Genomic DNA, 10,369 nt, shown 5'->3' with positions numbered 1-10,369 from the left:
GTGCGTGAACGGACTAACAAGTTTACCTGATTTCCTAGCTCATAACTCTTCTCTTTTGCAAAATAAAAAAAAAATTAAGCAAGGACAATGTGCACTGCTTTGCGACAGAGCAATAACTTTTGCAGGCTTAAGGATGCTAGTTTGTCCTATGTCTAACACCCTCATTCTTAAGGCATGAGATTGAATCTTCCATGGGAAGAAATTAACCTTTCACTTTGGCAACTTTGATTGACAAGTGAATCTTATGACATACAAAAGGACGGCAGGACAACTGCACGAAACAGCTTACTGATGAAACGAAGCCCGTATTGGACAAACTTCCATAACTGTAACTTTTGAATTAACTCCCCTGTCGGATATTTCGATGCGCCTCAGGTGGGAATATTAATTACAGTTTTCAACTACAGTTTCTCTCAGCGCAGTTGTAGTTCGAGCTCTCTCTCGTGACAGTAAAAGCATCTGCACAGCCTTAAGTTCAAGGGGGTAGCGACGAGACAAACCAGCACTCACAGGCGTGCAAAAAAAAAAAAAAATTAACGTACGCGCCCAAACCTATGTTCAGACTGCAACAATGACGATGTCTTTGGGTGTGTGTCGCGCCTTTTTTTTGCGTTACAGATGTGCCACATGTTCGTGAATTATACCACCGAGCCCCTATTCGCGAACATCAGTTTCGGCGTAGCTGATGCGATATGGGATCAGGATTCGTGCGACCTGCCTAAGTGGAAGAGCCCGCCGTACGAACGGGTCCGCATGGTGCGTGCCGTCTACTACTTCATGGCCAAAGAATTCTGGGATCCGAGTGACCTGTACTTCTGCATGAGGGTGGAGCCGTAGCCTCAGCTCAGCTGGTGCGACGACGACGCAGTCTTTCGAGCTGTGCTTGCCTTGGCTTTAGAGAGACTGCGCTTGAAGTTTGAATAAAAACATTTTTTTGCATTACAAACCATTATTTATCACGCACTTGCGTCGCGTGGCTGGACCTAGTGTTATTTCCGCATAAATATGCATACAAAAATATGTACGCTTCTGTAGACAAAAAGAAAAACAAAAACAAAACCCACTTAACGTTGCACTCGACCGCGCAACGCTTGAAACAGCGAAGCTGGGCGATCGTAGCCCAGCATTTTCCGGAAGTGCGCGCGAACTTTTCATTTCATTACTCATGATCATCATAATTTCTTTTCGCGCGTCTCGGACTTACGGCCGTCACTGCGCGTTGCAGAGCACAGCTTGCAACATCGACACCGCGTTGCAATGCCGACACCCCGATTCACCGCGTTGCGAGGAGGAATAAAAAAAAATTACACCATCTTCCCGCAGGGGAACCCTGAGTAGTATGCGAAGCAGCCATGGGGTCGGCCACGGCACGGCCCACCTGATGCAGGAACAGGTGTCCCGAAAACGGCTACATACATTGTGGTTGTAGACGTTGTAGACAATGGGGAGGTGACTGCCCCAACGACTACTCTAGCATGGTGTGATCACGCGACAGGTGAGTCATTGAGCACACCGGATGATGTCCTGTTTGGTGAGAAAGTGACAAGTTGTTCTTTCCTGGCAACATTTCGGGGCAAAGAAACACGATGATGATGTTAGGCAACGCGAAATGCTACCTATGACACATACCACAATCTATAAATTACTTAGGCTTGACAGTAATTGAAGTAAAGCAAAGCTGAGAAGGAAACAAATGGCAAGCACCGTTAACACGCAGTTTATTTGAAAATGTTATCAATGTAATTGTGGTGGTCTAGAAATAACTTTCACGTCAACTCCAGGTGACTTGAAAAAAAAAAAGAAAGAATCAGAAAGTGTTCACGTCTACTTTAATTTACACGTTGTTCTTTGCTCATTTCTCGCAATCCATTGAGGGTCAGCGTGCGTATTCCTTGCACGGACAGAGCCAGGCCGGTGTATTTCTCGATGACCGTCAGTGCCTGGACTCCCATCACAGAGTCTAAGCCCAACTCGCCGAGATTGATGTTATGGTTGAGCTTCGACGAATCTTGAAATCCTGCGGGAGCATCGCGGGATGATCAAATGAAACGTGAGAGTAACGTGGTCGAAGTTCGCATACGTCACTGCAATAACAGTGATGCATTCACGGATCTTGAAGGCAGAAGCGCATAATCATGGATGGTTACAGCCAAATTGATGCCCGTACCTAGTGCAACGGTAAATATGAGAAGTATTTGTAAAAACACGACTGGCTGCTGTGTATGAAGCAAGCTTCTGTTGCGATCGATAAACAGTAGCAGTTCCAAGATTCGGCACCTTTGCAAGGGGAAGAGAGTGGCTGGTTTAGGAAGAAGCTTTACTGCAGGAGCTCCTATCAAAACGCAACAGGAACGAAAATCCTTTCACTCCGAATCTACTGTAGAAAATGTGACGAGGTTCGTTGTATATAACAAATAGTCAAAATATATCATCAGGTCGGAGCCAATTTTTCATTTGGCCATCGATGCTTCTTCAAGTTGTTTACCAAAATGTTCTTGTAGGAAAACCAAGATAATTTAAGAAAACTGTAGCATGAGCCCTAGAACTATGTAACTTGGGAAAATGAACGGTATCGCAGTTGCTTAAACTAAACGTATTAGGAAAAAAAAACCACAATCCGAAAAAAAAAACTTATGTATTATGGACACCCTAAACTGTACCGCTAATTTTTGAGGAAGAGTTTCGAAAAGCCTAACTAGACATTGTAAAATGTTGACATAAACGGTACACTTATATATGACATTTATCTACCTCAGATGGTCAAACAAACAAAATCCCCAAAATAGTAATATGTTTTTCATGCATTGGTTTGAGTGTACTCTGTTTTATACTTGTTTATTCTTACAGATTTTAGGCAATTTTTGTAAAAACAATAAGCTCCAAGATTAAACTTCTGCTCAGAATTGGTAGAGCTGAGCTTTCTCTGCTAAGTGCAGTAAATATCTTTAATAAACGTTCATAAACTATCTAATGAAAGCATCCGCGTTTCACGTTTATTTGAAAGGGGAAAATTGAGTTAACCTCAACCTAGAACTTCCTCAACCTTTCCTTGGCCAATCGCTGGTTTTTATTGTGGAATAATGATTGTGCCGGTTCATAATATCTTGCAATCTTTTTGTATCTTGAGTAGTTGTTTTTCTGCATTAACATTGATATATGAGTGCAGTGCTTGCACATTGTCTTGACTTGTCCTATGCTTTTCTTAATATCTGTAGCTCGCATTGACAAAGCGAATCATTAGTGAAATTACAAATAAAGAGGATAGCGAGATATAGAAATGTGTATACGCCCCAAAAGAAAAAAAACAAGAGAATCCTATATTACAACAGCCACGTCGACGAAATTCTTCTTCAGTATTTGACTACGTTTTACTGTATTTACCATTTTACTATTGCGCTGCAGCTGTACTGTGCTCATTTTAAATTTGCGAAGTATTTCTCCCTGGTTATATTGTGAAGCCAACATTTTATTACGGTGCTGGACTGAAACAAGAAGCGAAGTGCATTGATTATTACTGAACTTTCCGTGATTTTTTTTTATATCTTGCCATCTGTGAGATTTTGCTGACTCTTACTGTATTTATGTGCCATGTCTTTATCATTTATATTCCACCTTGTGTTCTTTAAGTTCGCCACTAACTGGTCGTTTGGGCTGGGCCCTGTGAATATAACATACTAATATGGCATTTTTAGGGTTACCGCGGAAATTTGACATTTAGTATTGTTAGCTACGCGCGGGTGAACGTACTGCACAGGACGTCTTCTTTGGAAGTTTCAGATGATCTTATGGTAGCCAGAAGCTCTACTGCTTGAAGTTTCATTGAGTCGTGCTAGACGTTACCAGCCTAATAATGAGAATGCAGCAAATGTAATCCATTCGACAAGCCGAAGCTAAGGTATTTGAACGAATCTCATTCTCTAAAAAGTCCTCTACCTGGCCTAGAAATTCTTTGGGAAAACGAGCTTAGAGTTTTTTCAACTGAGCCTAGCGGTCACTCATTCAAATGATGTCTTAGCAAGGAGAGGCGCAGGTTATTCTAAAAAAAAATGCTGGTGCAGGGGAAGATAAATTTAGTGGCTGCAATGGGCTCAGTCAAATATTTACCGTTAATCGTTGGCGGCATGAGCACTTTACAGGTGTGTTCAAACGTGCGCGAACATCTGTGTCCTGATGAATACGCTGCACTTCGTTCGCGGATTACACCCTTGCTTCTTACGACGTCCCGGCGTTTATGAATAACTTGGAAATCACCATTCTAGACCATCTTCAGAGCTGAAGATTCTTGGCCCGTGGCAGTGTCCGTCATTAGGTCAGAAACTTAAAGAGTGTCACTGGAGTACCTGAAGTCGAACAAGTCTCCACGACCGTTCATAGACTCTGTGTGCACCTTCGGCTGAGCGCGAAACTGTGGCATTTACTCTTCCTTCTCTCCTTGTGCCCTATCCGTTTGCCGACCTTCAAGGTAACAAATCAGACGAGCATCTCAGTACCCTCCGGGCGCCTTCCATGGTTTTCGCTCCTGAATCCCCTCCTTAGCAAACGCGCCCACGGTCAGAATCAGGTGGACCAGCGGTTCTGCTAAAGATAATAATTTCGACGCTGTGGCACGCAACATGAAATTAGAGACTGAATGCCGCAGAGACTCGGCGTTGCAAAACATCGTATGGTATTTATTAGCTGCAGGTTGTCAGTCTAAGTGTACAAGAAGTTTTTTTTTCTTTGGTTGCTTAGAACCCCTAGTCCGCACACTTGTAATCACGAGTGTGCATATTAAAACTGTTCTCGGCAAAGCAATCTACTAATGGTTCATTCTACGTCCTTCTTGATATCACAAAGGGTTACCCAAAGCATTAAATGATTGTACCGTGCGCAAATCAAACAGAGTTATGACAAACTCCTTGGGCTTGTTTAGTATCTTTGTGCGACTATTTTAGGCTGAATGAGTGACCATCATTTTTATAAACTGGGTTACGCTTGCCGATCTCGCGTTCGAGGTGAGCTAACGAAGACATTTAGCGACGACTAAGCATGGTCTTCGTATTGAGCGAAAACATGCCATATGCCGAAGCACTATTTTTTCTTATGCATTGCAGACGAACAAAGCTTAAATGTTTAAGCATCTCACCGAGAATTCGTGCCACCGAGTCAACGAGGGGGTTCTTTTCTTGTTTCTTCTCTGAACTTGAAGTGACTTCAGCCTTGACCAAGCTGGAGACCACGGGGTGACTTTGGTTCAGGAACTTCTCCATGACCGCTAAGGAAGACTTTATATGCTGGGGCTGTGTCGCCTCGAATGCCGCTTGGTGGCGCTGGGCCTCGTAAGTGAGGCCACCCTCATCGATGGCGCCCCATTGGATGGCCACTCCTAAGAGACAATTGAGAAGACAGAAAGAGAGGAGAAAGAAGTCTAGCCTTTTCACGTGGCACGTTAGATGCTACCCAAGAGGCTCTTGTGCTTTAGTAGTGACTCTGAGGTCGCCGTCTCTGCGTTTTCATATGATGGTTCGTAGTGAAGATGCGTTTGTACGCATCTGTACATATTCTAACATATTAGCATGACACGTAATATTCCCAAATTCTCAAAAAGTCAAAATTTCTTTCGATCAGTATTTTTCCAAAGAACTCTAATCGGGCACAATATATCGAAAATGTTGCACACCATGGCGTAGTTACATAAGCGCGACCAGATGCCTCGTTTGTGGCTATTTCGCACCCCATTTTCATCAAAGTTCGAGTGTAGCAAAATCACAATCCGACAAAAAACCTATTTCACTCGGTAAACCATACCCTTATCCTTTTCTGCTCAAGTCACGCGATCGTGCACTCAAACAGCAGGTTGGATAGGCGGCCTGGCGTCTTGTAAACGTGGGAAAATGGTCCTACATTTTGTTGTTCAAAGACTGCAAACAGGTGGCAAGACAGGCTACATTAATACCGGCGATACTTTTACTTAGTTGCGAAATTGTAACTATCCTTTCCCCCACAAATACGCACATAAATAGCACAAACACTGAAACATACTAGTCGCCGATTTGACTTGCAGCACCCCCTGTCTCTGAATTAGAATGCAGTACGTCGGAAGAAAAACCCCTTGTAATAAGTCTGGGTGGATAAACACAACAATAACATCTACATGTTTTCAAGCAAGAAACGCGTGTCTTCAGTCGTTATACGGAAGTTAATTCCTTGCTTTTGTCGCCAGAAGAAACCAGACATAGCTTAAATTTACAATTTATGACCTTGATGACAATTTTCCCTGAACAGCCTCACACACTGGACAGATAAAACAAATTTTCTTGCATAGTTCAACCCCTAAAGTGCGTTGCATTATACATGATAAGACGTCGTCAACTTACCGGGAAACCCGTCCGCCACGCGGCGCTCACACAAGCGCTCTAATATGGAGTCGACGTAACCGGATAGCGTCCTGCCCGAAGTCCCGCGACCAGAACAAACTGAGGAGAAGATGACAAAGTGGTCGAGTTGCGGGCATAATTTTCGGGAATGCTCGTCTAGATGCCGCATGCCCTCGGCTCTGGTCTTGTAGTCGGTTTGGTACACCTCGGTCGCGTGATTGGCTACCCAGCTGTCTTCGTGGCACTGTAACGAAAACAAAGTTTTTCGTGATTACGCCTTCAAGTAGGACATGGTGTAAAAAATCACTTGGAAGGGAAGGCTGTTAAGGAACAAAGCGTTGACAGATTGAAAAGATAGCGATCCGCCTCGTGAGATGTCACACAATTATCGCGACTATTGTCTAACGCAATCGTCCATGCTGCAGCAGCAGCATCAGCAGCGACAACGAAAGCGCCTAATTCAAGTGATTAGTGTTGAATTCAGAAGGTCCGCCTATGTTTAAGGTATAGTGATTTCAGGAACTATTCCATCATAGCCGAGCTTTCATTACTTAGCGTCATTTTTTGAACCACATACATATTCTCAAGCATACAATTCTTAAATGTGGTTTTCACGTTTCTTGAACCAGTGTTTCTGAACCATGTAAATATATCTTGAAATCTATTGAAAGATATTCTATTGAAATCTATTGAAAGATTCAGGAATCTGAAACTGAAGACTTCTTCAAACGATCGTTGCACATGCTTTGCCTCTCATTCGCAGTGAAGCCTTTCAAATCTGCATCATATTGACACGTGTACGTGTTTATCTTGCTCGGGTGACCGCCTTTCACCGGCTAACAAAGGGTAAACGTTATCGATCAGCGCAGGACGTGCCTGCATGTGTCGGAAGTTTCTCGAAAGTTATCTTTAGTTCGATCCGCTGTCACCGAACCTTGTGTAATCTGATGGTGTGCTACGCGAGTTGTGTAGTACTTTCTGGAAGAAATGCGGGCACCAGTAATTACCCTGGAACTGTCGATGACTCATGTATAAAAGCCAAGACGCTTTACCCGCAGATCAGATTTCGACGATCGTCGACTGTGTTCGCCGCTATTGTTGCGCCTCTAGTGGCACTTTCTTTTGTGGGCACACGTTCGCCCAATAAAGAAGTTTGTTTCGTCATTCACAGTTTTGATACTGTCTTCTTGACGGTCACTACAACGTGACAATATGCGATGTAATTAGTTACAGCGATGCATGATATTTCGCTGCGTCCCAAACAGGCTCTTCACTGAACGCGGGTATGAGGAAAAGCAATTCCACGATACTGTGACCTTCCCTAACTCATCGTATATGTTTTAATGCGGGAGAGGACTTCACTACGTTGTGCATTGCGTTTCTTCCTTCGTGATGTCATTTTACGCGTAGATAGCAATTGAAGACATCTGTGTGTTTTTTATTTACCGATTTGTTTCTGCTAAATCAGAGGCACCTGTCGTTCCAGGTGATCACGGAGGGCTTTCCTAATGACCAAAGCTCTGTTTCCATTGAAACAAACCCGCTAATCACTCTATTCTCGCTTAAGCAGGCGCTGACACAATATTTTGGGTAAAAGAACACAAATTAAACACGGGAAGAACGGGCCTACAATGAGAAATGCCGTAATGGGGGAGCTCCGCGTTAATTTTGACTACAAAGTGTTCTTTCCAGTAAACGCAGATATCAATAAATCTACGAACGTATCTGATTGCGGCCACATCAAAATGGGGGCGCCAGGTCATAGAATCGAATAAGCGACCTCGTATTAGCCACTCAGCTACAGCGATGGGTAAGCGGCCGCTCAGCCAAGACGAGTCGCTGACTTCTAGGGCAATGTATGTTGGGATGATACAACATTATGGGACATCTTTACTTCCTACGCCTCCAAGACGGGTCGTGCAAACGATCAATACGCAGATTATATCATCTGAAGAACTTGAGGCAGCACCAGCTCGCTGTGCCTAAGACTACTGCAGTAACAAATTTCGAAGTGAAAGAGGTGATTTAGTATTTTGAATATATTTATACCGACAGTACTAACTAACGCAGCTTCTAGCACTTGCAGTGCAGCAGGATTTATGGGCAAAACGAAGGTACTGTGGAAAAGTGCTCATCTGCAGCGGATGGCTTAGGCTGCCAAAATGTTTCCGGCTCACCACAGAAACGTTGAAGATGCCGCCGATAGGACCCATTGCTTCGGCCTCCTCGATAATCTGCAGAGCACCATGCGTGGTCGACACGTCGGCTTCGCTGACGACTACCGAGGCGCCGGCTGTCTGCCACCGATGCAGGCAGAGACGTTGATACCCCGTCAGCGCACCTTGACTTGCGGTGAGAAGAAGATTCCGGCAGCCTCGACTGACCATCCAGTGCACGAACTCGAGAGCGAAGCTGCTCGCTTCTCCGACGATGACGTACGCCTTGTGCCTGTAGAAGTACGTGCGGGCGATGGCTTCTACCGTGAAGGGTGGGCTGCTGTCCTTGACTTCCTGGCTTTTCTCTGGTCGCATCTGCACGAATTTGCCACACATCTGATTTTGAGAGAGATAGCGAGATAGAGAGAGATAGAGAGGGAAAGGCACGAAGGTTAACCATATTGACTAGGGTGATGCACAGAGTTTGTTGCCGAAGGGTCGGAGGACAAATTTTGGAAGCATTGCTTTCTTTGGCGTTTTTCGCTCCTTAGCTTGGACGGCATTTTCACGAGGATGACCGTGTAAACTGGGCCGGTTCCGGAGACAATGTAATGAAAGCTTAATCCTGTAGACAGTGTGATCAAAGGTTGTTACTTGGTTGGTCGATCCTGACACCACCGACAATACCAGTGCGCTACTTGCATGTCATCGTAATAGTTAGAATGTATTTTGTAACGTGCACTGCTCCTGGAGGCACTGCAGCGTCACAGTACCACACATCACATAGCGGTAACCATCAAGTAGGCCAATAATATTTGCCGCAGCATTATATCAGCATGTCTACCGGGGACTTAGGCGGAAGCTTTAGTTCGGGGGCTTCTGTACAAATACAAAACGACAGCAACGAATTTGGTGAGGTTTGTTTCACATCATTTTACCTAGCATATTTTTTTAGGCCACCCTTCTGTAAACAAAAGGTTGAAAATTTGAAAATATATATAAACAAAGCTTTCTAGTTTGCAACTCTTTTGCTTGGCAATGAAAAAAAAAACACAGCTATTATCAGATTTGTGTAAACTGCGTATAATTTATACATATAAAACGGACAAAATACACTGGTCTGAAACACACCACTAATATGTGAGCATGATTTTCGCAATACCTTCGCGAACATTCTTATAAATTCGCGTAAGTTGTCAATTTATATACCAAATTTGGTGACATTAGGCGACTCAAAAGCAGTTTACAATACCGCGATATCTCTGTTTGACGCGCAGGTTTAAATCAGTAAATCCGGTGGTATACTTTTGTAAACTTACGGTGGGTTCAGAATTTTTCTGCAGTACTTTAGGCCATAAATCAAAATATTTTCTGGTACATTCACTCGGATCAAAATTTGTTTCCCAAATGAAACAAATTTCGTTCAAATTGATCAAACGGTTGTCTCATAAAAGCATGTCTGCGTTTTACATGCACGCGAATTGAGGGCATCAGCGTTGGTGCCGAGATAAAGCTGCCTCATAACATTTACAAGCACCCTCCGATAATTTCTGGCCAATTATCTTTAAGCTCGTCTTCCCTCACCGGGTCTATTATTACCGAACTTGCCAGCCTAGTATTGCAAGAAGTAACTAGCTGTAATTAAGCCTTCCTTTCTTACTAGTATTCAGAGCGTGCGAAAAACAAATATGGTTTTTCCACGCGAAAGGAGGAAAGCGGGAATGCATTGCGGGAGGGAGGGGGGCGGTCGACTTCTACTCTTCTAACAACTGCGTACTATGCGCCGGTGCGGGCTGTCGCGCGCAGCGTATCTTGAAAGCAATCTCCAGACGGCTGTGACCTTTGTATGCGCTGTGC

At 44.0% G+C, this 10,369-nt stretch overlaps 1 protein-coding gene across 1 annotated transcript; it reads right to left on the bottom strand.

Moving 5' to 3' along the window:
* Positions 1-1,759: 1,759 nt before the first annotated feature.
* LOC119452346 (fatty acid synthase) lies at positions 1,760-8,887 on the bottom strand. The gene is made up of 4 exons (XM_037714557.2): positions 8,534-8,887; positions 6,357-6,600; positions 5,126-5,365; positions 1,760-2,017 (listed from the first exon to the last, which is right to left on the bottom strand). The coding sequence occupies exons 1-4, from the start codon at positions 8,885-8,887 to the stop codon at positions 1,830-1,832; spliced, it is 1,026 nt and encodes a 341-aa protein (XP_037570485.1). The 3' UTR covers positions 1,760-1,829.
* Positions 8,888-10,369: the final 1,482 nt, after the last annotated feature.

The sequence above is a fragment of the Dermacentor silvarum genome, chromosome 5 (assembly GCF_013339745.2).
Source record: "Dermacentor silvarum isolate Dsil-2018 chromosome 5, BIME_Dsil_1.4, whole genome shotgun sequence".
In the NCBI taxonomy this organism is placed as follows: domain Eukaryota; kingdom Metazoa; phylum Arthropoda; class Arachnida; order Ixodida; family Ixodidae; genus Dermacentor; species Dermacentor silvarum.
Note: the sequence above shows the minus strand (reverse complement) of the source record. Positions and strands in the feature narration are given on the sequence as shown.